The following is a 27,933-nucleotide window of genomic DNA, read 5'->3' on the forward strand; positions in this document are numbered from 1 at the left end:
TGGCAAACCACATTGTTGCCAAGAAAACTATATGCACATATGAAGTCCCCAGGAGTTAAGTGCAACTGGAAAGAGATTTTTAATTTATATATAGCTCTTTTACAATATGTATGATCTGTTGTATATTATATAATAGCATACTTGTTATTAGTTTGATTTGCCTTTTTCCAACGGTGTTACCTTAGACTTAGCAAGTGCATTCTCTCTATCTATGTGTTTCCATGTAATTTTTGGCACTGTTAATTTTTGAATTCTATAGTTTAATGTTTACATCAGGATAAAGAATCTATGGTTCTCCAGGTCCTGCTGAACTGCAGTTCCTAGCTAGGACTGCTGACTCAGGAATATATAAAGCATTGTATACATCAGGGGGAAGAGGATTGTTAGCCCTTTTAAAAAATAACAAATTGATAGTATTCAGTCTTTTAACTTTTATTGCATGCATGACCTTTGAACTCCAAATATTGTGACATGAAATGAAGCTACCCCTTCAGACGTTATAGGAAGGAACTATTTTCTAAGCATTTTGAAATTTGTTCTATTTTAAAAACCCCTTTATTCTCTATAATATATACTTTACTTACTCCCATATTAGATCCCTTCTACTTTTAGAAATGTTTCTTTATGAAGTACTGCTAGCTTGATATAATGAAATAAGTCTTGCTATCTAGTATAGTACACAGACATCTATAACTGTCAGACATTTTGTTCATCAATAGATAGTGTGTGAATTCTCCTGTGGATTAAAAGCATTTCAGACTCTTTACAAATTTAAAATTATGGTGCCTTGCTCAGTGCCTGAATCGGGGCAGAGTGGTTGAATGGATTGTTGACTGATATCCTTCAGAGGTAGCTGGGAGGAGGAGGAGTCCACTTAGAGGATCTTTCTGGCAACGAGTCATGGCCTCCTTATAATGAATCTTCTCTTTGGTGATGGGATCAACAAGATCTTTTTCATAACTAGATTCATCTTGTAGCAATGTGGCCAAATCGCTACTAACCAGACCTGTCTGGATAGCTTCTGATACTGGGATACGGCCTGTTTTCTTAGGATCTATTAGTCCTCCAGTTAGGTGTTGAACCTGTAAGTAAGGAAAGGCATTATCTTTGGTTATCCATCCTTTCTGAACTGCTTCTCCTACAGCCAGTCTTCTCTTGGTGACAGGATCTTCAATCCCTGTGAAAGCCTTCTGAGCATTCAACAACCTCTGCATGTAGGTATTATCAATCAGTCCTTTATCAAGGGCTTTGTGGACAGAGTAGCGCTCTCTTGAGATAAGATCAACTATGCCTCCAGTAGCAGCTTGTGCCTCTAAAAGCTTCTGGGCTGTCATTGGATCCACCAATTTCTTGCCAAGTGCAGACTTAATGTTGTACTTGTTGTCATAGGTTGTGTCATACACTCCAGCAATAGGAAAAGTATCATCACAGAAAACCATCTGTGGACCAGGAGAAAAGAAGCTTTGCTTTTGTTGAAAAACAGGAGATGAAATTGGAGATTTGGAAATTATTGAACCTATGGAAAGGGATGAATTCTGCTTAGTTTCTCCTGCTACAAGTAGAGCAAACTCACAGATGGGGATTTTGCCTTCCTTGTAAAGCTGGTATTCATCTTTTGTAATCCTTCTAAACCGCAGAGCATCATCAATAGAGTACTCTTTTCCACTCTTTTTGTCAAGAAGAACAGACACATCCCCTTTGGGTCCCAGGGTTGTGATTTCTTCCCAATCACATTCTAGTTCTTGCAAATGGATATACTGACTCCTATCTATCATGCCTCTCTTATAAGCCTCATAGGGTGACATATCTTTACCAGTCTCTGGATCCAGAATAGAAATCTTGGTAGAGAGATTTGTCTCTCTCATCTGAGTCTCATTGTTCAGTTCTTCTCTGTTGATTCTGGATTGGAGTTCCCGGATAGTCCTCTCTTTTTCATAAATATTATCCTTCTCCATAAGTATATCTGATTCAAGACGAGAAATCTCCTTGCCAAATTGGATCTTCTTTTGTCTGTCACTCTCAGTCCTTTGGCTCAAGAGCTTGGTCTGCTCTCTAAGGAAAAGGATGTTTTGCTGCTTCTGTTTGTCTAGTTCCCTTAATTCATCTTCAAGACTGGCTTTTTCTTGCATTGTCACATTTCGAGTTTTCTGGAGATCAGCTTCTTCTCTGGTCCATGTGCGTTTCATGCCTTCTGCTCTTTCAATCTTCTCTTTGAGATGTCTGATACCTTCTTCTGCATTTTGCCGGACAGTTCGTTCTCTGCTTAGCAGATCCCAAAGACGTGCTCGCTCATTTTCAAGCACCCTATCCTTTTCTACTCTGATTACTTCCTTATATATTGTCTTTTCCTGGGACTTTGTCTTTTGTAGAACATCAATCTGGACTTGAAGGTTCTTGCATTCCCTCTGAAGGTTCAGTACTTGAGCTTTCTCATTATCTAGTTCAACTCGCAATTTGGTACTAGACTGCTCAAGAACCGGATCTTTTTCTAACTTGACTACTTCCTCCATGATTATTTTTTCTTGAACTGGAGATGGGCTTTCTTCAATTTCTTTTATCCTCAAGGTGATCTGCCGCATCTCCTTTTCCAGAGCAAGCCTTTTGTTTCTGTCATCTTGGAAGTTCAGCAGTTTTTCTTTGTCTTCCACTGCTGCCCGAAGCTGTTGGACCTCATGCTCCATCCTTCGTCGGTTGCTTATTTCTTCATCTAAACTCCTGCTCAGCCTGTTGTGCTCATCTCTAAGCTTTGCATCTTTCTGAGTAACAACTACCTCCTGCACCACCACTTTTTCCTCAGGCTTCCTTCTCTCCAGAAGCATGTACTTATTCTGCAGGTCATAGATGGCATCTTCAGTTGCTCTTCTCTTTTGTAATGTATTACGTACTTCTTGGCGGAGGCATTCAGCCTCTTTTTCTAACAGAGGATCATTCTCATATCGGACAACTTCCTTAGTAACAACCTTGGTTTCAACTTTGGATCTTTCTCTTTTCCACTCATCCCTTTCTCCCTGTAACCTGATTAGCTGCTCTTGGGACCGACCATTTGCATTCACAAGGTCATTTAGCTGTTCTTTCAACCGGTCTATCTCTCTCAATATCTCTGGGCTCTTTTCTGTTTTCATCACCTCTTGGATGACTTCTTTAAACTCCACAGTAGGTGTTTGGGATCTGAGAACTTTCAGCTCAGTCAAAGCTGTTTCTACCTCCTCATCAACTTTTTTTCTTTTCCTTGAAACTTCTTGGAGTTCTCTCTTCAACCGTACTATCTCTTCTTCTGTTTCTGGGTCTAGATGAAAAATCTCATTGACTCTTTCTTTTACTTCCACCTTAGGCTTTTGCTTCTCCACAGTGCTATATTTGCTCTGCAGCTGTGTCAGTTCACTTGCCAATAAGAAGTTCTTGTTCCTTTCCTCATCAATAAGCTTTTGAAGCGTAGAAGACTCCTTTAAGAGCTTTGGATCTTGCTCAACTTGTTTTATTTCTTTCACAATGACTTTAGGTTCAGCTGCTTCAATCAGCTTCTCAAGATCATCAATTTTGCTTTTCAGCTTCCCTATTGTATCCATTACAGACTTCTTCTTGAAACTATCCTCATCAACTTGCAACTGTAGTGTTCTGATTGCTTTCAGCATTTCTGGATCCTTCTCTAGCTTGACCACCTCTTTTACCACTACTTTCTCTCGGATGTTTGGCTGCTTCTGCTCCAGGAGGTACAGCTCCTTCCTGAGCCGTTCAATTTCAGAGAAAGAAGTTGAATTTTCATGAAGATACCAGATTTCTTTTTGTAGTCTTGCTGCTTGGGCATCTAGATTTGGATCTTTTTCTATGTTTGTAACTTCTTTTGTAAGCAGATGGCTTTTCACAATCTTTCTATCTTTTTCCATTTCAAGGACTTTATTATTCATTATCTCAATATCTGTCTGTAAATCTTCTCTTTTCTTCTTTTCATTCTCAATTTGATTAGATATTTTAGAGAGGTCACTCTCCAGAACTGGATCTCTATAATACTCTATCACCTCTTTCTCCTCAACTCTTTCAATGGGCCGTTGGGTTTTCAGTATCAAAAGTTTATTTCTCTGTTCCTCCAGCTCTTGCTGAACATTGGCTTTCTTGGTCTGTTCATCTTTAAGCTGAGACTTCAGGATTTCTGATTCTGTTTGTGACTTGTCTGTGTTTTTGGACTGCTGGGTTTGTTCATGCATTACTTGCATTGCATCATTTACTTCTTTCTGCAGAAAGAAAGGGAAAAAATAAGAAGAATAGGAAAGCATTGTTCACACTTAATACTATGGAAATTACTTCCAGTCCTAAAGTTCTACATTACTGGCTCCTTGGAACATGTGGCAACATTTAGTGAACACACTGAATGTGAGATTAAGCTGGGATTTAAGAATAAAATCTCAATTCAGCCATTAACTCACTAGACCCTTCTAGGGAAAAATTAAAAAAAAAAATCCACTTGGAATCCTTCAGATTATTCACCAGACTCTGTATTTAGCAAAGCATGTGTATGTGAATAGAACAAAGCCTATTAACAATATCTAGGGACAGATACTTAAGTACTAAAAAAATGAATTATATGAAGGATATTACATCCTCTGATATAAAGCCTGCATCACTAACCTTTTTGTGTACATGACAGGGGAAAGGAAAAGGAGGATGTTCTGCTCTTTTAGTAGGAAGCAGGCGAAAGAAGACCCCGTAATAGTATCAGGCTTCCAGTCAGGGAATAGGGAGGAGAAACAATGAGAGGAATGAAGATGTATCTTGTTTTCTCTTTCTGTTTCTAATGGTCAATAAGATAAAACATGCAACTTCAGAAGTTTTAAGATAGAACTTGATACTTCAGAAGCTCCAGTATACCTGAGATAAATCATTGTCTCAGCCCTCCTCCCCCTTTCTATTACATAGGGCTACCAGTGCTGGCTTAGTGGCTAAAATTATTAATACAAAGCACTTTGAACTCTTAAGAAAAAGTACTGCCCAAATATTAGGCAAAGCTTTATTACAAAATTCTTGGGCAAGTTTCCAAAATATTTGACAGACCAGCAATGATAAATATGAGCTACTATACAAAAGAACAACAAATGGGATGAAACCCTGAAGGTTATGAATTTTGTTTCATGGAAAAAACCCAGTCCTCAGAGATTTTTGGCTTTTTATATTTATTTAATATAGAATTGTTTTTTTCCAATTTTAAATTACTTTTGAAAAAGGGCATTCTCTTGGTTTTTGCTTTTTGAAGTTCAAAAGGTTTTTGAAACTGGAAACAATTTTCAGTCCTGGATCAAATATTAAAAAGCAAAGTTGTGGTGAATGACGAAGTGTGAGATATTATTGTAATAAAATGGTTCTTCATTATCACCATTAGCTTTTGTTCTACATTTAAACGTTGCAATTGTGATTAGGAATTCAAAGAAATAAATCTATAAAATAATTCAGAATAAATACCAAAAGAGAGAGGGGGGGGAGAAAGTTAACTATTAAAACATGATGAAAAGTGGAACAAAAATACAGTCCCTTCAGAATAAGGTGGTGTATATTAGAGTTGTACATTTAAAGCATTTAGAGTAATAGTCTATGCCTCACAATTAAACCAGGGTCTTCAATCCTAGAGTCCATGTAGAATCTACAAATATTGTAAAATAAATGCATAACAAAATATTGCTAGGACATCCAGTGTAAAGTTCTAATTTTTATTTCCACACTGTGAAAAACTGTCAGAAAATACAAAAGTAGGGCTATGCAGCAATCTGGATTTGAAGAGGAAAGGTAATTTGGAGCACATGAGGGTTTACATGTTAAACCTGTTGGGACCTCCTTAAATCAAATACATTCTTTCTGGGATTGTGCAGCTTCTTTAAAGAGTTCCCATCAGATGGAACATGCGTGAAATAAATCACATTTTTCCCCCTTTGAATCTGGATCACTACAAGCCCTACTTTAAAGACCTAATAGGAAAGACTGGAACAGATGGGGGGAAGATCAGTCAGGTCAGTGCTATCAATCCGATAGAAAGAGAGTGTGTAATGCAGGACAGAATGAAATTGAAAAAAAGTATTGCATGGAGTGAGGATTCCCTTTCAACTATTCTGATTAGAATTTGGGAGTTCAATCTAAAATATCCACTATTCCCATCAAGCAAAGCTGAATCAAAGTAGAATGCAATAAGAAATTAATGGATTCTCAAGCAGTTGTGCAAAGGTATCACTGCCCCCTATTTTGGTAAAGCATGTTAGGAATTATAGTTCCTGAATCCTTGATGTATAGTGGGGCAAAAGCAATTAAAAATAACAATCTCACTTGTTATCATACTGAAGAAAAAAGAAACCTAGAAACTTTTTTCTCACTGGCTCATAACAGATGCTCTAAAATTTAAGTATTATATACATAACCTCAAATGATTTAGGCATACCTTATCCATAATTTTCTTGGCAAATTCCAACCAGCTGAGTTGCTGTTTATTTTCAGCAGCTGTCTCTGTATAGAGCTTTGTCATATCATTTTCCTAAAGCCAATTAACAAAAAACTTTATTCAGATATGGCACTTCCTATATCAAGATAACCAACACCTAGTAAACTGCAGTATTTATTTTTAAATATTAATGCTAGACCACAGTGTTGAACAAACAGCTTTCTGTGGAGTTAGAAAAATGCTATAATCTGGAGAGAAACTTTTCCTGCTTATTTTAAACCACCAGAAAATGCAACCCTTTACATGTTTATTTAGAAGTAAATTTCAAAATGTTCACAGGGATTTACTGCCAGGTAAGTATATGACAAAATATATTTAGGCTGCAACCAATCTTTCATGTCTTGGCCTCCCTGCTATTGGTCGGGAATATATTATGTGGTTTATCTGAATGTCAGAAAAATATAGATGCAGAGATTTTTCAGCAGGGAAAAAAGTACAAAATTTTTATCAGCTAATTTGAAGACCTTGTATCTCCTTTAGCCACCAAGTTTCTCTAATAGACTTTGTCTATTTAATTATATCAGTTTTGAATACTTCCCTTGTTAGTTCATCAGATATCTTTTTTTTTTTCAAATAACAACTTACAGAATTATTTTCCTGAGCACTAAATTTTAAACTGCCAGATATTGGATTGAATGTTCCAAATCTTTTATGGTTTCTCAAAACTGTTGTTACTTTTAAGGACTTGTGCTGCTTTGATACTATGAAAACTGCCTCATGAACATGTAGCAGCAGTTTAGGGAGAGCATATTTTATAAGTAAATCCAGGCTCTGGGTTTAGTCACTCACCTGAGCCTGGATGCTCTCTTGGAGTGGAGTCACCCGGAGGCGCTTGGCAGATGAAGCAGTCAAAGCAGGATCCAGAGATGATCGATATTTTTCTGCCTGAAGTTCATAATCCTGTTTTTAAAGAAATTTCAACCAGTCATATAATTGGAGGGGGATAGACGGGTTTGCTAATTGGAAATGGAAACTGTAGAACCGTGCAAACATACATTAAGGACAGACTGCACATTCCGGGACAAGCTGATCACTGAATTTTTGTCAGACTCTTTACTCTGGATTTCATTTGCCTGCCTCTGTAGGAGAAGCAGAGATGGAGTTATGATAAGGTCCTGCACAATGCTAGATTATTACTTAATTAGATTGTTGCTTATTTTGGAAGCACTAATTCTATGATTGTTGCTTTATAAACAATATATATTATAACAGCGTTGCTTTGGTGAATTTTTCAGACATGTACATTATCATTTACTGTTGCAGCCACTGAGTAAAGAACAAGCACATGTGAATGTTACATGCAGGCATATTTCTCTTTCATCAATTCCTGCATGAAAGATTCATAGTGGGAGTTTGCCTTCCATCCCTATATTTGAGCATAGGGCAATGCTCTCATACCTTCTGGGCCTGGAGCTTGTAGTTAATCTGGCTCAGTCCATCTGTGGTCTTGATCTGGTGCTTTGGAAGATTGTTGAGCCAGAATATCAAATTCTCATTGGCATTTTGGAACTGTTGGTAAATGAGGCTGGTATTCCAAAGTGTCTTCTCCCTGCACAGCAAGATGGCTGAGTTTAAGTAGCAAACTTCTTTGGATGAGTTTAAGAAAAGATCTTACAGAGAATAAAGTCCAGAAAAAATCAGAAAAGTAATGATAGGAGACTCATGAAGTCAGCCATTTCATGGAGAAGGGCTTTTTAAACTGATTATTGGGAATATCTTGAACAATTTTCAATTATTAAAGGCAATGAGCAGTGTTCATGATTTGCAGTGTATGAATATCCAAGAAAGAACAAAAACAGCAAAAATTTCCCATTCCAGCTTTGAGATCCCCTGACAATATGAAAAGGGAGCTTATAAAGGCTGTCAATTCTCTAATGCTGAGACTGTCTGCTTATCTTACAAAACCAGCTATTTCCAACAGGTTTGTTTGTTTGTTTAAAAGACTTATATAGTCGCCTATCTTATGTAACACAACTCTGGGAGGTTAAAACAATAAAAACCAACCCCCCCCCCCAAAAAAACAGGAAAGCCAAAGCCTGGTGCTTTAACCAACATTCACCAATACATCTAGCAATACAATCCCCATGCTCTAACCGCACCCTATCCCAACACTTAGGGGAACAACCAGCTTTTTAAAGCGTTCTGGAAGGCTAAAAGGGTGGGGACCTGGAGCCCAGATCCCGGGGGAATGGTGTTCCAAAGGGCCGGGGCTGCTATGGAAAAGACATGTTTTTTAGGTCCCACTAGATGGGAACATTTGAGGGAAGGGACCTGGAGTGCGCCTACCCTGTCCAACTTGATGGAACCGGCAGATACTCTCAGGGAGAAGTGGTCCAGGTTTATCAATGAATCTAGCAGCTCTTCCCCTTTCTTTCTGATTGAGACATATGCTTCAGATAAATGTGCCTTGTGCTTCCAAAACCTTTCCTCTTGGCATTTATGAAAAAATAATGTGCTATTAAATCCTTGCATCTAATCAGCAGTGACACAGAAAATTTCAGGCTATATCCAGGACCCTTTCTGTTTATCTGTGAGAGGCTGATTATTTATTTCTATTGATTTTGCTTCTGAAAGGTAGAAGAAGTGGAGCAATAAAACTGACAAATCCTTTCCTAACAGTGCATGGGTTACTGAAAGATGGGAGAGGCTGAGAACCAAATGAGTATTGCTAGCCATGCATATTTTTCTTTGGCTCCAGAAAGGGGGAAATAGTTTGCTATATTATATGGTTTCCTTTTGCTGATTGAGGTCCTGGAGGAAAAGAAGATTCTGGAAAATATAATTCCAAATTTGGTCTTTAGGCATGTTGCATCACAAAAGCTAGTTTATTTATTTTATTTATTATTACATTTGTATGCCACGCATCTCCCCCAATGGGTGACACTGGGTGGCTCACAATTAAAATCAAAAACCCATAAACAATTAAAAATACCCCATAAATAATTAAAATTAATTAATCCATTAAAAATCAACTGTAAAAACAAACCTATACATAAATACTAAAAACATTCAAGATGATGGGGGGGCAATCAATTACCCCACAAGCCACCTCCACTGGTGCAAGCCCCCATCCGGCCTCCAGGTCTTCTGGCATAGCCAGGATTTCACACCTTTCCTGAAGGCCATGAGAGTTGGGAGGTAGGTTGTTCCACAGAGCAGGGGCCACAGCAGAAAAGGCCCTCTTCCTAGATCCCACCAGTTGAAATTCCTTGACTGGTGGGGTCTGCAACATGCCCCTTCTGCCAGACCAAGTGGGGTGGGCTGATATATAACAGGGGCGAGACGGCTCCTCAGATAACTTGGTCCTGTGCCATGAAGGGCTTTAAAGGTAATAACCAACACCTTGAACTGGACCCGGAAGCAAACTGGCAACCAATGCAGCTGCGTAACAACGGTGTTATATGTGCCCCCCTAGGGGTATTCAGAACTGTCTGCACTGCTGCATTCTGCACCAGCTGTAGCTTCCAGATACTCTTCAAGGGTACCCCAATGTAGAGCACATTGCAGTAATCTAACCGGGAGGTGACCAGGGCATGAATGACCATGTGGAGGGCCTCCTGATCGAGGAAGGAGTGTAACTGCCGCACAACATGAAGTTGCGCAAAGGCCCTCCTAGCCACAACTGCCACCTGCTCTTCGAACAGGAGTCATGAGTCCAGGAGGACCCCCAGATTACGCACCAGGTCTGTCTGGGGTAGTAAGGCCCCATCAAGAACCAAGGATGATAAACTCCTAGACTTTGAGGCTCCCCGGACCCACAACCAGGTTCAGTTGAACCCTGTTGTTCCCCATCCAGGCCCCTATAGCCTCCAGGCACTGTGAGAGGGTAGCCACAGCATCAATTAGGTCACCCAGGATGGAGATGTATAATTGGGTATCATCAGCTTACTGATGATGCCTCATCCCATGGTGCCAGATGATCTCACCCAACGATTTCGTGTAGATGTTAAATAGGAGCGGCAAGAGCACCAAACCCTGAGGCATCCCACAAAGTAGGGGCCGTGGGTTGGACCTCTCACTCCCTATCAACACCGATTGGGTTCGGCCTTGGAGAAAGGAGCTGAACCAGCACAGCACTGTGCCACCCAGCCCCAACTCCTGCAGCCAATCCAAAAGGATACCATGGTTGATGGTATTGAAAGCCACTGAGAGAGCAAGGAGAGCAAGGATGGATGCACTACCCCCATCCCGCTCTTGCCAGAAATCATCCAAAAGTGTGACCAATGCTGTTTCTGCCCCATAACTGGGCCTGAAACCTGACTGATAGGGGTCCAGATAATCCGTTTCCTCCAGGATCCTTTGAAGTTGCCGCACAACCACCTTTTCCACTACCTTTCCTAGGAAGGGAAGGTGGGAGACTGGACGAAAATTATCCAGAAGGGTGGGATATAGTGATGGTTTCTTGAGGAGGGGACGGACCAAAGCCTCCTTGAAAGCCTTTGGGAACATCCCTTCCTGCAAGGATGAATTGACTACTGCCAGCATCCACCCTAAAGTCACCTCCTTGGTGGCTTTAACTAATCAGGAGGGACAAGGATTTAGAATACAGGTAGCCGCACTAACAGCCCCAAGGACCCTGTCCACTTCCTCAGGGGCAACAGGATCAAGCCATTCCCAGATAACTGGGTAAGAGCGTTCCCTGGGCAACTCCACTGGACCTGCCTCATGCCTGGCCTCCAACTGAGAACGGATCTGAGTGACTTTATCCGTCAGGTGTTCAGCAAATTCCTCTGCACGGCCCTGTAAATAGTCCTCCGAGCCCTCCCTACCCAGGAGGGACTGAGTGACCCTGAACAGGGCTGCCAGGTGACACTCTGAGGATGCAATAAGAGCAGAGAAATACTGACGTTTCACCACCCTTACCACCACTAGGTAGGCCTTAATAGCGGCTCTAACCCGTGTTCGGTCAAACTCGTCTTTAGTTTTCTGCCAGCAGCGCTCTAGAAAACTCTTAGCCCTTTTCAGCTCCCTTAACTCCTCTATAAATCATGGGGAGTGCTGGAGGCGATGGGCCAAGAGAGGCCGCACAGGCACGATTCTGTCCAAGGCCCCAGCCACCTCCTTAGTTGTGGAATCATGAATATTCATACTAATCGTTTCCCCCACTAGAGTGAGCTGGGCTTCTCACCGTTGATCCAGCTGGTCAGCAACAATATGATACCGATCATTAATGAGCTGGACCTCCTTTTTCTGCCTAGGCAGATCTGGACAGTATTCTTGAAAATTGTTTTGCACAGCACTGCAGCTATGTTCTGCATCCTTAAGGCTGCGGTTTAATTTGAGCAAGCAGTTCTCCTGCTTCACTAAATCTCGTTTCAGTTTCTAAAAAGGGAAGAGATACATGTGTCATGGAGACTTACAAATGGGACAAATATATATTTGCACAACTGTTCACTCAGATCATCTCATCCTCAAATGTGTCATGCCTGCTTTCCCTTTCAATCAGATTATTAGGGGAAAGAGAGGATAGACAGATAACCTAACCAGATTTTAAGGAAAGAAAGGAGCTGTAACTTCAGTTGGGGGAAATAAGGCATAGAAAAGTAGCTAAGGCTAAAGGAGGAATTAAGAAATGAAATGCAGAAAGAGATAGGGAAGAGGCTCAGTGGGGAAATAATAATTTTCCCTGCTTTATAATTAGGATGCTGGAACTAAATGCTCTGCTTCAGGAGTAATCTACTTTTTTGAGCCAAGGGCATATTTGGAATTTTGACAACACGTCATGAATGTTCTCATTAAGTGACTGCCATGGCGGGAGAGGGAGGAGGGCTTGTCTTTCATAAACGACTGTCATGATAGTTATGCTGCTCATAAAACACCAATTTATCAGAAGGTGATAGGTGAACCTGCTTCTTCCTTCTCCTCTCTAGATGGGTTTCTCTTTGTGAAGACAACTTATCTTATTTTTTTCTGAGCTGTAAGGCACACTGCAGCCAGAAATACCTATGGGGTTATGTGGGGCCCAAAAGTGCATCTGTAAATAAAAATAATGCTAGGGAGTGGTTCTTTGCTTTGCAGTATTCCCATTTCCCAATTTTACTCTTCTTTATATGTTGTTAATGTAATTAAATGACTCTTTTAAAAAATTAGATTTATCAAGGAGATTGCTGGGCACTAATGTCTACAGCAGTGTTTCTCAACCTTGGCAACTTTATGATAGGTGGATTTCAACTCCCAAAATTCCATAGCTAGCTGTGAATTGAATTGAAGTCCACCTATCTTAAATTTGCCAAGGTTGAGAAAAACTGGTGTACAGGCACAGTGCTGCCTATCTCTGTTTTCTCCTATTGGCAAATCAAGAAACCTTTCCCATAAGAGCCTTGGTGCAAAGAGATTCCACCAGTATGTAACTTCTCTTTAATCATTCATATTTTGGCCAAAGTGCACAATATGAAGGCTAAGTGAGCTCTAAATATCCTCCAAAAGTAAATACAGAATTTTAATTTTGAACAATGATTAACAACAAGGGTATACAATAATAATATTAGCTACATTTTATTCAGTTGTTTGATGAGTGGGCAGCCATATAAATTGAACAAACAAACAAATTTCTATCCCATCTTTCCTCCAGGAGCTTGAGGTGGCATACTGCACACTTTCTCAGCAATAAGAGCCATGTTAAGTAGGTTGGACTGAGAGAATGTGACTGGCCAAAGGTCATCAGAGTATTCAGCTTTACCAGCTGAGGATCTGAACATGGGTGTCCTTGGCCCTTTAATTTTCATTAAATGAAAATAAAATGAAATCAAGTTTAGTGTTTTTGCTGGCCTCTCTTATTATTTTTTGGAGTCTGTTCTCTTGCATGCACTCAGGCACAGAAAAAGCTATTTACCTCTATACCAGTGTTTTTCAAACTTGGCAACTTTAAGATATGTGGACTTCAACTCCCAGAATTTCCCAGCCAGCATTCTGGGGAATTCTGGGAGTTGAAGTCCACACATCTTAAAGTTGCCAAGTTTGAAAAACACTGCTTTATACTGTATTACTTACATCCTGCCTCTTTTGTTGTCATTGGCCATGAAAACATTTCTAGAAGAGAACCAGGATGCCAAAGGCAAGATTATATAAAACTCATGACAGATCTAGAATACTCTACCACCCTTGCCTTGTTGGCTATTCTGAGCTCCTCCCTCCAAAAAAAGTTCTGAAATCTAAGAGAGATATATTATTATAGTGACACTGAGCTACTTTCTTTAAGAATGTGGAATCTGCCCCAGCAATGTGTTCACCATCACTGCTTTCCCACTGTCACCACAATGATAACTCTGTTTGACCAGATTTCAGGACTGCAGTTCATTCCTACAATTCCTTCTTACAACTCCACTTATAATGCAGGACATTCTAATTTGTACTATTCAAATGTAGTAAGTTTAAGGCTCCTTAACAGTATGAAATGTACTCATGGTCAAAAGATGATTCTGGAAAAAAGAAAGAATAATTAGATTGGAGAGCGATGAGTGATGATAGCAGAACCAGTTAAATGAGAGCATGGAAAACATCAAAACAATGATAATATTATTGTCAGTGTTTATAGGTTCAAACCTAACATTTAGGTAACTGATCAGTGAAGACTTTGAAAACAAGTTTGCCAGGTAGCCAAATTTATCCTAGTGGCTCAGTTTTTATTTGGGCTTTTAAAACATTAACAAAGAAGGCATTTAATTGATCAGCTCTATTCTGTTCGGTACCTATGACTTCAAACATCTCTTACCTGAAGTTCGTTAGCACGATCTTGCAGTGCATTAGGTGAAGCTGGAATGGTGCCATCATGAGATAACTTGGCCTCAAAGGTGCTGATGATCCTGTCCGTGTCCTCTATCTGAGTTTCCAAGTTTATACTTGCTTTGGCTCTGAGAAGAGGGAGACAATTTCACTCTATGACTGTTTTCTTCAATAGCACAATAAAACAAAAAGTTCTTCCCCCTGTATCTTCCAAATTGTAATAATGTACTTAAGAATTTACAGAGACATTTTGCAGAATGCTGCTTCTTCACCACTAAAGATTCTTTGCCAAAAGATACTATTGATGTTACTTACTTTTCATCATACAACCTGGAGAGTACTTTAACATCATTGTATTTGTTCTTGATATTATTGAGCATCACAGGAATCTGAGAGGCAGAGGTGCCAGCAGGCTTCTTGGAAAGATAGATCTCACATGCTTTCTGAGCAGCTTCCTTCTCTGTTCCTACAACCTGAATTCTCCTTTTTGTCCCCTGATAAAAATAAAGATTTTTAAAAATCAATCAGTTAAATTCAGTGGGATGCAGTAATTATATATATGCAACGAATTGAGTTGTACAAAATGTTCTATGTATGGTATGGCTGGTTTTGGATGTTTTGGTCCAGGCACAGAATACAACTGGATTATTTTGTTTCTGATATAGGCCAAACCATGGTGGTTCTAGTAGACGTGCCTTAGGGTGGAGCAGGAAAAGTGAGAACATTGGTGGCAGTAGCTGAGGGGAGGGGGAGAAGGCACAGAAGGATCTAGAAAGACTGGGGGTGGGAAAGTTGGTAGGATATGCCACATTGGAAGCTTGTTCTTTACTGCTGAGACCATTGCAGGAAGGAATAAGCCCATGGGTCAATACATAAGCAGCAATGACTCAGGGGAGGGAAATTGCTGGGAAGATCAGGTAGAGAGTGCAGGCCAGTGCTGGGGCATAAGCAGTGGTGGCTGAGGAGAAGCAGGGGAGCAAGGGAAGAGAAGATTGGTGGAGAACTGATAAAATACTCTGTGATGGCTGATGGGTGGCAGGGTAGAGGGGATGATGTGCACCAGCCTTGTCCTACTTATCCTATAAAATCCATCCCAGATCCCTCCATATTTTATTTTGTCTGAAACCTGGAACAATCAGTATATTCTGGATTTTGTTTTTCAGAATGGTAGCTGATCCAAAATAGTCTTGGAACCCATTTGTTTTTAGGATTGTTTTTATGTTTTAATGAATTTTTATCTTCTTGTAAACCACCCAGAGTCATTTCACGAGATGGGCAGTGACAAATTTGATAAATAAATAAATAAATTCCAGCATGCAATAGTTTATTCCCAATTCAAAACAAAGCAAAACGCATTTTCTGTTTTGTGTGCACCCCTAGTACTGGGTAATCTATGCTGATTTCAGTTGGAGATATAACATCAGTGGATATGTACTTCTTTTGACTTTTCCAACTCAGTGGAAATAGGCTCCTGCTCACTTTCAGGATAGCTGAAGGCAAATATTTCCTATAAAATAGCATTTACAGATACTGATAAATGGTATAGCTAGTCACAGATTTGATTAAAGGAGTCAAAAATAGAAAAAGACAGGAAAAGATCCCTTCTACAAAATAGTGGGGGAGCTGTTAGAATATGAATCTAATCTTAACCAAACAATTTAAAATATTGGATTATAAGGCCTTCTCTGTTCTTTATTAATCAAACTTGTCAGTGAGCTTTAATTCTTGCTTGTTTTTACACCAGCAGTAAATGCTCTCCTTTCTTTGATGGAACTTCTGATGTTTGCAGAATATAAATACTATAGCTTTGGGTAGTATGTGAGAGCTATCATGGACAAGTAAGCAGTCAAACTCCTTCAGCACTTGCCTCCTGATCTCTGATCCGTTGTGTAACATCCTCTATAGGGTCACTGTGATTTAGCGGAGATCTTGCGCGGCTAAAAATGTCCATCTTTATTTGTCCCAAATCATTGTCAATTTTATTCAGCTTATGGAGCAAATGGTCAGCTTGGGAGTCTTCCTGGACCACAGTGAAGGTTCTGATTGCGGCTAGAATGACAAATTAATATTGACATTACTGTGATCCAAATGAATTAAAATTTCCACATCCAACAGAGTTTCTCATTCACATACATATTAATCTGTAAGGATAACTGCTGTGTCTACACCCAGTTTTAAAAACAATCCCTTAGAAACATATCATCACACAGCCTGGTCAGGTTGAAGGCTCTGGGGACACAGCTGAGTATCTTAGCTATCTTGCCACACAATGATAAGAGAAACCAGTTAAGATACTGACATACCGTGATGGCTGGGTTTAGCTGACTCTTTGTTGCTGCTTCTTAGGGTGGCCTGGATTGAAGCTCTCTTCTCTTTTACTGTGTTCAGCTCACCTTCTAACCTAAGCACAACAAAGCACAACAATTTCCACAGGGAATTCCTACAGTACTTGTATATGGGAGATATTTGTTAGAAAAACTACATAACAGGGAACCAGAGGCTTTAATTACAGATTAATTTAGAATAAATAGAACCTGCTTTCACCCCATTTATGAAGTACGTTGTTCAGATTTAGTTCTAACTGGAAATACAATAACTTAGCATACTACTTATGACACAGGCCTATTTATACATTTGATAGACACTGTAAGAAATGTTTTTTTTATAATTTCTTCCATGCCACTCCAGGAGCATTTATAAAAAAAATATATATTGTCACTTGTTTTGCCAAATTACTGCAGTACCTATCTTTGTTTATGCATAAGGTGCACAATACTCTCTTATCATGTCATCTTGATATTACTTTTATTCAGTGTTCTGCTTTTTGTTTTTGTTTTTTTGCCACCCAGCTGCTTTTATTCCCTAGAGTGTTTTTGGATGATTGTGGTTTCCATGTGCCGTTGAGTAAAGTGTATTCAGTTCCCTGCTATTATAGGCTTTACTGGTGGGAATGGTTTCAAGATCTGACTGCAGGGATTAGTAGGGGACAGAGCCTACCAACTTGCTTGCCTTGGTAGCTGCACTCCCTTTCAGTGCTGTGGAGGAATGTGAATATATTTTTAGTCTGAGTTTCTGTCTGTCAACATGGATGTAGTTACAACATCATTCCTACACATTTCATACAGGGCAAAAAAAAAAAAAAAAAAGCTTTATTGACTATTCATCCTTTGGGGGGGGAAGCAGAAACTGAGATGTCTCCTCTTTCTTCTGTGTTTGCTAAATTGTGAGCTGTCAAGGCGATTGGACAGCAGTTTCTCTGCCAATCTGATCTTAATCCTTACTATAGTTGTCAGTTTCATAATGCTTACATTTATGACCTATGATTATATTATCTTTTTTTTGCCTTCTGACATGTTACCTTTAATACTAAACATGAAATGAATAATAGGAAAGGGAAAAATTGTAGTAAGCTTTAAATTTCAAAAAGGAATATTCATACAAACATAGAACATTTTTAAAAAATGATAAAAAGGGCACTTTGGTACTCCCCTTCACTTTCTCCCCACCCTCTTTTTTTCTCAATGACTAATTGCTACTTGAATATTTTTATACTTTATTTTGGATATTATTACTCATTTCTGTTTGGATCATTTTTATTATTATTATTATGGTTGTCGCACAGTCAACCAGATGTTTAGACTGGATTTGGCATTTTTATCCACCTATCAAGTCCTTCCCAAAGATCTGGGATAGGCAGATGTTGTAGTTTGATGGTGTTAAAGGTATTGTTGCAGGATGTAAGCTGTTCCAAGTAAAGCTGCCTTTTGCAATTGACTGATGGTGATTTTGTCAATGCCAATGGTCTTCAAATGGTACTCCAGGTGTTTTGGGATTGCATCCAAGGTGCCTATTACTATTGGTACTAACTTTTCTTTCTTTTGCCACAGTTGTTCTACTTCTATTTGCAGATCTTTGTGTTTTTTGATTTTCTCCAGTTCTTTCTCTTCCATTCTGTTCTCTCCAGGTATTGCAGTGTCCACTATCCAGACTTGTTTGTCTTTCTTATTGACAGTTGTTAAATCTGGGGTGTTGTGTGGCACATGCTTGTCTATTTGAATTCTAAAGTCCCAGAGCACTTTAGCTTCTTCAGTTTCTATTAATTTTTCTATTTTGTGGTCCTACCAGTTCTGGCCTGCAGGCAAATGGTATTTCTTGTAGATATTCTAATGCACCATTGTTGCTAATTTGTCATGTCATTGTTTATAGTCAGTCTGTGCGATCTTCTTGCAGCAGCTAGCTAGGTGGTCCACTGTTTCTTCAGCTTCTTTGCAGAGGTGGCATTTGCTGTCTGTTGCTGTCCTCTCAATTCTGGCTTTATATGCATTTGTTCTTAAGGCTTGGTCTTGTTTAACCAGAATTAGCCTCTCTGTCTCTTTCTTCAACTTTCCTGCTCTTAGCCATTGGCAGGTCTTGTTGTTATCATTATTATTATTATTTAAACAGTTTCTCCTTTTCTTCAAAAGCCATATTCTAAGTGTCTTAGTTTGCCTTGCTGTGTGATATGTTGAATATAAGGGAACAGGTTTTTTTTAATTTGAAAAATTATAAATATGGCAAATGCCTAAGGTTATATTTCAGGGTGCATATTATTAAAATGTTTTGGTGGGGAATATTTCAACTCAGTTCCATCCCATTGCCAAGTATTCTGTTTCCTTTCCTATTTCTTTTGTCCCCAACTTCCCATCCCACATCCAAGGCAGAAATCTAGAATGAAGATTTAATATCTATATTCACCAACAGTATTTAGATTTTTTAAAATTTATTTTTTTAATGAATGAGTGGATAGGAAAGTGAACAGAGAATGCAGGAGTCCCAGTGCAGAAGTGAAGCTCTTTTTATTGCTTTTAAAAAACATGGGAAGATCATTATTCTGAAAGGTGGGATAATAATAATAACAGCAAGAATTGCTAGCTATATATTTGCAGGAAAAAGAGCAAAGAAGGTCTGTACTAACCTATTAACTCTGTCTATGGCCTCTAAGTCTGGAGGCGGGATGGAGAAACAAACAGCAGGTGCTATCTTACTCTCTTCTTTGGCATTCTGCACCACCCAGTTCTCCTGGTTGCTATTATCGTTCAAAGTATACTTTTCACCTCTTTCAAGCTGCACCTAGAAGAACAAAGATAGAAAAAAGGATTTTGGTTTCTGGTGGATTTCAGATGTAATCAACTTTTGCAGGAGTACTAATTCAACTTTTTTCAGATATAACGTTCTCCCTTTGACCACAGGAATAGGTAAAAAAAAAAGCTGTTCATGTTTCCTCCTGGAATAGAAGACAAGTATTGTATGCTGTCATATCTGTTTGCTGTTTGTAGTACACTATACCTTTATTGTTATATTGTGAGATATTTCAGGGCATAGAGGAGACTATCTTAGTGCAAGAAATCTGATACGGTTCTGAAGCCTCCTAGATTTCCATGTTCTTCTGTATTATGAACCTGAGATTACCAATTAGTTAATCAGGATTTAATAATTTTTTTTTCAAAAAAACACCAGGAAACCTATCATGGTCAGTTTTCTAACCGTTGGATAACTTTGTGTAAGTCTTCAATGATTGGAAAATGTACAATAGATGATATTACAGTATTAGAGAGAAATATTTTAGAGAGGGACAGGTCATTTTATGCTGTGATTTCACAGCATATTGTATCCTTTTTAAAGTACTTTACTGCTCCTTTCCCTTCTGTTCTTGAGAAGCACCACCACCAAAGTGATGTAAGCAAGAATTAAAAACCATAGTGAAATACATATTAGCAAGGCAGAGTTGCAGATGGAACAGTTTCCATCACCCATTATAAAATGTTTCATACATCACCCAAATCCCAGTCACAGATGGCATCTATTATAATTGGCTGGGAACACTGGACTCGTCGCATTTTCAAAGGACTGATTTCTTTATTCCTTCTTTTTAGTTCTGCAATGCTCTTTTCAGCTAGTTTCACAGTCTTCTCATCATTCTAGAAAAGAAGGAAGAGTGGAGAATTAGAGCTGATATATATTTGAGAAAAGTAACATAGCCTAGAGCAGGTCTTATATTTATGACTCACTAAGCCAACCTCAGATTTCATTCACCTATTTTCATTCAACTGTTTTGATTCAGTTATATTTTTTAAAATGAGAGGTGATATTCTTTTTGAATGATGAGAATTGCCATGGGCACCAGTTTCTTTTCTCCAGAAATTGGAAAATACCTTCCAAATTATTTTGGAAAATTAAGAGATGACTGCCACCATGAGAAATCCTGGCTATGAGGTTTAGCCATGGAATATAATTCAACAGCCATAGCTGATATACAAAAATGCAAACTTTTATAGAGCATGCCATTTATTCTGCAAGCATTTTATCTGAGAAATGCAACATTACTACTACATAAATAATTAGGATTGAAGTAGATAGTTAAAATATAGTCACAGGGTGCATTTTTATTCAGTCTTTTTTAGATATGAGCAAATACTTTAGGTTTTTTTTCCCCCTCCTTTAAAATTCCAGTAAGAACATTGTAAAAATCTCAAAAGTGCTTTATTTAAAAGCAATCTCAGAGGTGTTAAAGCATCTCATGCAGGATTATTTTTGCCAGGAGGGGAGAAGGAATAACAGTATGTTATGCATACATAATGAAAAATATGCCTGCTGTGTTTCACAGGACTTATTTCCAAGTACAGTAAATGTGCTAAAGAATGAACACAATGATTCAGGGAAAGAAATCTAAGGAAGGAACTAGTTTAGAAAACTGTTTTTCCTCAGATTGCTGGATCAACATATGATGATGATGATGATGACAATGATGATGATGATTGCTGAATCAGTGCTTGGTCTCAATTCTAAATGGAGGCCATGTGGTCTGCCAAGTGCTTTCACAGTGCTACACAGAAAGGTGGGCTTTTACCGAGACCATGAAGGGCTGCCTTAGCTGGCCAGTGAATGTGGGTTTTGGTTTGGTAGCTCACCAGTTATGTTATGCAGGCCTCAGTGATGAAGCCATAAAAGATCAATCTTTGTGTTGAGGATACTTACAAGGCAATTACTTAAATCACATTCCCATATTTAAAAAATGCATGGAAGGCTGATTATTCTTCCTGTTTCTATCTTATCCATAGTTTTGAAGGTATGAAAGGCCTGTGTTGGTATATGTATCATTCTGCATCATGGTAGAGTGGTTAGGACTGGGGCAAACCAGATTCAAGTCCATTGTAAGTGAAAGTACACTTTTCCATTTTTGGATTGCAAAGCCTTCTGGAAGCAAATAGAGCTACAACCATTGAACAGGATATAGTTTTTCAAGGGACTCCTCTCTTGCTGCTCTCTTTCCCTTTTTTCCTGTTCGTTTTGTTTTGAATTCCTGGTCCTGCAGATCTGTACTTAACTGAACTTTGATGAAACCATAAAAAATAAACAGGTTTGGTTGTCATAGTAGCCTAGCAAACCCATGTATATTCCAGGTTATTAATTAAGACTAGAGCTTGATATCTTTCAGTTCTCCCTTGGGTCCTCACCTCCAGATGGCATATTAAGTCAGACACTATTCCCGGACTATCTTTGTTGAACTTGCCATATTTATTATCAAGATCATTGTTCAGCTTGTTTAGGGACTGGCTCACAGCATCAGCATCATCATAGAACTAAAAAGAGAAGAAACAAAAATGCAGAGGAACAGAATGATCAAGAAGTGCTTCTTTAGCCATGAAGATTGGTTCGTTTTGCAGAAACAGGAGATATTGTCTCGTTATAGCAAACCAACAACCTCCAGTATTCTGATCCATGTTGGGTCTCATCTAATTTTATTTACATTGCATAACTAGGTGTCTGACATCTTACCATTAAATCAGTACTAGTGATTCCAAGAACCCAATATTCCATATTTGCTGTTTCCATACAGGTAGCCCCTGGGTTAAGATGATTCCTAGTTAAGAATGGAGCCTATTGTAGCAAAATTTGAGTTAAGTACACAATAATTCGAGTTAAATACACAATGTTTTGAGTTAATTACACAACACTATTTATACAGTATTATACAATAATACTGTTCCAGCTTACATACAAATTAGACTTAAGGAGAGACCTTGGGAATGGAACTCATTCTTAAACTGAGGACTACCTATATATGTTTGGGTTGGTGTTAAATGAACTACAACCCAATTACAATTGGAGTTTAGACTTCGTTTTGGTACTGAATTTGCCTTTTGGGATGAACTGAGAAAGAAATAGGGAGAGTGAAATATTTTGATTTTTGTCTAGACATCTCAGTATTTTAATATCTTTCTTCTGCATATCATTCTGGAGAGGTTCTAAAATGGATTAGTTTAGTTGACCATGGGAATGTGATGGACAGTGTACTTTGACTTCAGCAAGCCCTTTCACAAAGTCTCCTGTGAGATCCTATGCAAAATGTAGCCTGGAGTACCATAATACAAAAAGTTGTTTGGAACAATAGTACCCACTGAGCATACATCAGTGGCTCTACTGAGTAGCATACTGCAGGGTTCTGTTCTAGGCACTGTGTTTTTCAGCAGATTTATAAGTGACTAAAATAAAAAATTAGAAAATATAATTATGACATTTGCAGATGATACTAAGAGGGAATAGCAAATATCTTACAGGAAAGTATCAATATTTATGAGGATCTTGACAAGCTTGAATATTAGACAAAAAACAAAAAAAAGGTGAATTTCAACACAGATAAATGCAAGGTCCTTCTTTTGAGTAGAAACAATCAATGGCATTATAGGATGGAGGATACAATATTGGGCAGCAACACATAAAAAAAAATAATCTGGGGGTCTTAGTGGATCAAAAGTTGAACATGAGTCAGCAGTGTGATGCAGTTGGGAAAAAAAGGAAGTGCAAAAGAAGTATCATGTCAAGATCAAGAGAAGTTATTGTGCCCCTCTATTCTGTATTAGTCAGACCATACCTAGAATATTGTGTCCAGTTCTGGACATTGTATTTTAGGAAAGATATTGACAAACTGGAGCATGTCCACAGGAAAGCAACCAAGATGATAAGGGGACTCAAAATAAAAATTAATGAGGAATGGTTGGAGATGTTGGGTACTGGATATGTTTAACTTGGAGAAAACAAGATTGTGAGGAGACATAGTAGTTGTCTTCAAGTATCTCAAAGGCTGTCATGTAGAAGTTGGGGTATAAGTTGGGATTCAGAGTTCTTTCAGAAGACAGAACAAGAAGCCTTTGATTCAAATTACAGGGAGATAGATGTTATTTGGACATTGAGAAAAATTCCTAATGGTAAGAGCTGGTAGTCTATAAGAACATTGTCTGTTTCAAAAATGAAACAGACTACCACAGGAGGTGGTGGTAGGAGTTTTTTAAATAGAGGCTGAAAGGTCATATGTAGGTGTTGGTTTCCTCACTGGGTAGAGGGTGAGCTAGATGACAAGATCCATTTCTTATGTTCTATTATGCTATGGATATGGTGAAAATAGCTTGGCAATAGTTGTATTAATACTCAGGTAGCCTTCTCCAGAAACTGGTATTGGGGAATTTCTGTTCAACTCCATAGTGTTTATGCAATGGGGTTCTGCAGGTTTTACTATTCCTCATATTTAATATGCCTTGTAAGTGAAGTCATCTGAAGAACTAGAGTGCTGATGACATATAGCTCTATCTCTTTTTCATCAGCAGAGAATTTAATCAGTGACTGCTTATGGTAATGGATTTGATAAGAGTCAGTAATCTGAATCTCTTCATACCTTGAAACCACAGGATCTAAAGAAATGCCTCCTCCTACATATGCTTGCCTAATCTTTAAGATAATCTTCAGAGACCCCATTTTGGGTTCCTGCCATGCTGAGGGTGGGGAGCTATCAGAACCCAAAGACCCTATCTCTTTTATAGGAAAGCCATGACTTACTTCCTTTCTCTGAATGAGGAAAGAATATGGGAAGACTGGACTTCCCCCACAAGTGGGATTTTTCCCCAAAACTTCATCCACCCATTTTACTGATCTGGGACCATAAATAAATAATTTCAATTTTATCCACTGACTTTATTTGATGTATAGCAAATGTGGAGAGAATCAACACTCTGAGATAGATTCAGTTCCCATCCCTCGCATGGACAGTTATTTCTAAACTCTGAATATTTATTATCTCAAGAAATGAACGACATAGGCTACAAGACCCACTGGCATCCATTTTCAACAAAGCACAGGTACTGTATATGGAGCATGACAAGAAATAGAAATTTAGAAGCCCCATATTCTGACCACTAAGCCTCAGGGTTACATTCTTCCCCACTGTACTTATGCAGCTGAGTTCTGGAGGCTCAAATCTTGATTTTGTTTTTTAAGGGAAGGGTTTGAATTCCTCAGGAACATTAATAAGCTGCCTTTGATTTTATTCTTTTGTACCAACTCTTTTTACCTTTCTGTAATTCTCTATGCTCTTCAGATGGTGCTCCTGACAAATGCACAAGTTGAGAAAATTTTGCCATTCATTCTTCAGGGCTTCCTGATGGGCCTGCAGTGAAAAATAAATAGTTCTCACACCTGTTACTTTTTAATTCAGTTTCTTCTCTGAAGACTGACAGCAAAAGATAATCGTGGCTGCTGAATCCAGACAACAAAATAAAGTATGCTCCAGGATAGGTATTTTGAATATGGCCTTCAAAATTTGAGAGGAAATTTGATAGATTTGTTTTACATTGATTAGTGGCATGTCTAATCCATTTTTGAGATATTAACATTCAAAATAACAGTACTCTTTAGCCTATTTGCACAGTTAGGGAATGGTCATTTGTATATTTTACTCCCATGAAACACAAGTTTCTCAATTATCAAAGTTTTTAGATTGGAAAACATCACAGCTCCATGGGAAACTGGTTGCTGAAATACACCCTCAGGTGTATTCATTAATTTATTCTCTTCCGGATGGACAGTGAAATACTTAGAGAATCAGCAAAGCTCAAGCCCCAAGAATAACACTTGCTTAATAAATTTGTTTGCTTTTGCAACCATTTCTTGGGCCACAGGTTGTACATAGCAGTCTAAGGTACGGTGTTTTCCAAGACTCTGTTTACACAATATACTTTTTAAAAAATTCTTATGAGGATTTCTGGTTTACTGAGGTAGTTAAAATTCTATGAAATCTATTTTCTTAAGTATAGTTTGCCCATTGAAGCACAGACTGTTTATTTGGGACAATATTAGGTCAGAACAAGGGGCAACAAATCTCAGTGCTCACCTGGAAGTGGTAAGACTTTGTCAACTTTTTTGTGATTATTCTGTTCAAATTATAATAAATTTTGATTAGTTTAGTGCCAGTACCTATTCTGTTAATAGGTATAGCTCAGTTTTTCACTGCTAGGAAATACTGTGCAAATACTCTATTTGAATCTGTATTTGTATTCATGTGTATACTTAGATGTGAATAAAGAGAAGAATTTAAAAACGATTATTATTCCTGACTTGTTCAGTGTAGTGCATCTTTAATAAAATGTGCCATTAACCTTATTTCTATATTTTGTTAGAGGACATCAGACAATTCAATATGTTCCTTCATTTACATTAATAGTAGCCATATTAATTGTACGGCAAGTCTACGGTCCCCAGATATTCAGAAACTGTATGTTACGCCACATTATCTGATTTATATCCTGCTAGCGATAGATAGGTAGGTAGAGCATACTTATATACATTTGTGGCCAATAATTTACAACAAGAAAATTTGGATCTCATCATCTAGTCAATTTAGAATGATTATTTAGGCATAATAGTTTAGGAAATAAATCCATATACCAAATATATACAGATTTGCTCCCTCTTTTACAAACTTTATGTCACGTTCTCTACTGTACTTGGATTTTATTCCTTGTTGACTGACGGGGGGGAAATTTTTATTTGAAGCCTCTGGGCATTCCAAGACTATTAAACAGATGTGTGCAAAATGCTCCATTTTTTCTCCACCACATGCTTATCTAGCCTCTCCAAGGTGGGCCCAGTAGTTTTCTGGAAGCACATCTTCCAGAACAGGATGAGGATCACATTGTTTCAGTCTTGGAATTCATTGGGACACTGAATTTCTAAAAGCCACATCTATGGTTAAACATTTCTTAAATCCTAAATTCCTAATTTAGTTATAGAGAGGAGTTTTGTGCTTGCTAAACCCTTTTCTGTAAGGCATACCTAAGTCAGCTCCAATATCCCCAATGTCTCTCTATCTTTAACAGGTGTTTGTAGAAGCTCTATAGTTACCTGTGCATTCCTTAGCAGTTTAGCATCAGAGACAATTGCAGGTAATGTTTAGACACCCCTGGTCAAATTGTATGTTTCAATTCCTAAATGAACAGAAGTTGACACCATCCTTATGTGGAACTAAGTCAGTATTTTGTAACACTTGCAGGTGTTACAAACACTGCCTGTAGCCAGCTATTCTTGTTTTTTCCCTATTTTTCCTTGCAGAACGTTTCTAGCTCAGAAATATTCTTAGGACTTCTTGCATGCACTGCATATTTGACATCACCCCATAGATTTTTCAATAATATTCAAATTTGGAGACAGGAAAGGCCATTCCAAAACCTTTTATCTTCCTTTCTATAAACACTTTCTGGTTGATTTGGAGGATTGTTTCAGATCATTGTCTTGCTGAAATATCTAAGCTCTTTTCAGCTTCAGTTTCTACACTTGTTCAGAGGCAATGGAAGAATGTTCTTCGTCTTTCAATGCTTCCAGACAAATGGGTTCTAGAGCTATCAGTAAAAAAGATTCAGCTGCTCCTTTTTTCCTACTTAACATAATTTGTCTGGAAGAATGATGGTAGAACTAGTAATGAAAAAGACAAGAGGTTTACAAAAGGAAAGAAAAATTTGTCTGGACCTCTCACAGAGAAATTCCCTAATTAAACCCTCATTCAGAAACATCTTTTTCTCTGTCACCAGGCAGCATCTATTCCCTCAGGGAGAGGTGAGGGAGAAAAGAGAAAAGTCTGTACCATTGGCTCTGTCAAGAGACCAGTAATCTGTGATTTTTCTTTTCCTTTGATCTTTTCCCAAACCAGTTGCTCATTAGAAGACATTTGTAATTAAGAACAGGTGGCAGCCTTTGTTTTCCTTTTGCTACTAAGGTTTGCTCCCAATCCAATTTTGTTAGCCTGAGGGCAGGAACTTCCCTTTCTTCCTCTCCCTCCTCCCCCTCCTCTCCTCTTCCTCCTCCTTCTTCTTTAAAAAAATGTTAGCTCTTGAGAAGAACAGGTTAAATATTCTTCAGATAAACAAATAAATGAAAAGAGTCTGGTCACTAGGATTTCAGAATTTTGATATTTACCTGGATTGGCGTCACTGCCGGATGTTTCAATTCAGTCATCCGTTCTCCGTCATCCTGGAGCGTATTCACATACTCTTCCTGGTTAAGAAGCTCATTGCTTCTGAAATCCTGCAGAGAAGGAAAAAAGCAACGCGGGGCAAACGGCCACAATGAATGAGTTGAATGATACAAACGATACACATGCAACAACTGGACTAATGGGAACAGACAATTTACCTCTTTGGAATCCACTCCAGCCCTGCCAGAGGAGTAGGGGGGTGTCTGTGAAAGTCAAGTACAGGTAGTCCTCACTTAGCTACAGCAATTGGGACAGGAATTTCCATCACTAAGCGATGCGGTCATAAAGCACAGTGTCATGTAACCATACTGCTTAGCAATGGCAATTCTGGCAGTCCCCGGTTACCGTTAAGTGAATCACCGTGGGTCGTTAAATGAGGACCTCACATGACTTCCAACTT

General features: G+C 38.6%; 1 protein-coding gene across 1 annotated transcript in view; it reads right to left on the reverse strand.

The window, feature by feature from the left end:
• Positions 1 to 422: 422 nt before the first annotated feature.
• The window catches only part of EVPL (envoplakin), a 77,558-nt gene continuing 50,047 nt past the window's right edge, over positions 423 to 27,933 (reverse strand). Inside the window, exons 9-23 of the mRNA XM_088133383.1 lie at positions 27,476 to 27,583; positions 24,579 to 24,674; positions 21,691 to 21,816; positions 20,008 to 20,154; positions 19,152 to 19,306; positions 16,501 to 16,598; positions 16,065 to 16,246; positions 14,513 to 14,691; positions 14,187 to 14,325; positions 11,604 to 11,797; positions 7,874 to 8,024; positions 7,471 to 7,554; positions 7,265 to 7,375; positions 6,416 to 6,508; positions 423 to 4,229 (exon numbers count right to left, since the gene is read on the reverse strand). Of these exons, the coding sequence (XP_087989509.1) occupies positions 792 to 4,229; positions 6,416 to 6,508; positions 7,265 to 7,375; positions 7,471 to 7,554; positions 7,874 to 8,024; positions 11,604 to 11,797; positions 14,187 to 14,325; positions 14,513 to 14,691; positions 16,065 to 16,246; positions 16,501 to 16,598; positions 19,152 to 19,306; positions 20,008 to 20,154; positions 21,691 to 21,816; positions 24,579 to 24,674; positions 27,476 to 27,583 (5,301 nt within the window). The 3' untranslated portion in view covers positions 423 to 791. The remainder of the gene's footprint in view (positions 4,230 to 6,415; positions 6,509 to 7,264; positions 7,376 to 7,470; positions 7,555 to 7,873; positions 8,025 to 11,603; positions 11,798 to 14,186; positions 14,326 to 14,512; positions 14,692 to 16,064; positions 16,247 to 16,500; positions 16,599 to 19,151; positions 19,307 to 20,007; positions 20,155 to 21,690; positions 21,817 to 24,578; positions 24,675 to 27,475; positions 27,584 to 27,933) is intronic.

The sequence above is a fragment of the Python bivittatus genome, unplaced genomic scaffold (assembly GCF_059951505.1).
Source record: "Python bivittatus isolate LINGU-HERP-01145 unplaced genomic scaffold, Pbiv_v1 ctg000080_np1212, whole genome shotgun sequence".
In the NCBI taxonomy this organism is placed as follows: Eukaryota; Metazoa; Chordata; class Lepidosauria; order Squamata; family Pythonidae; genus Python; species Python bivittatus.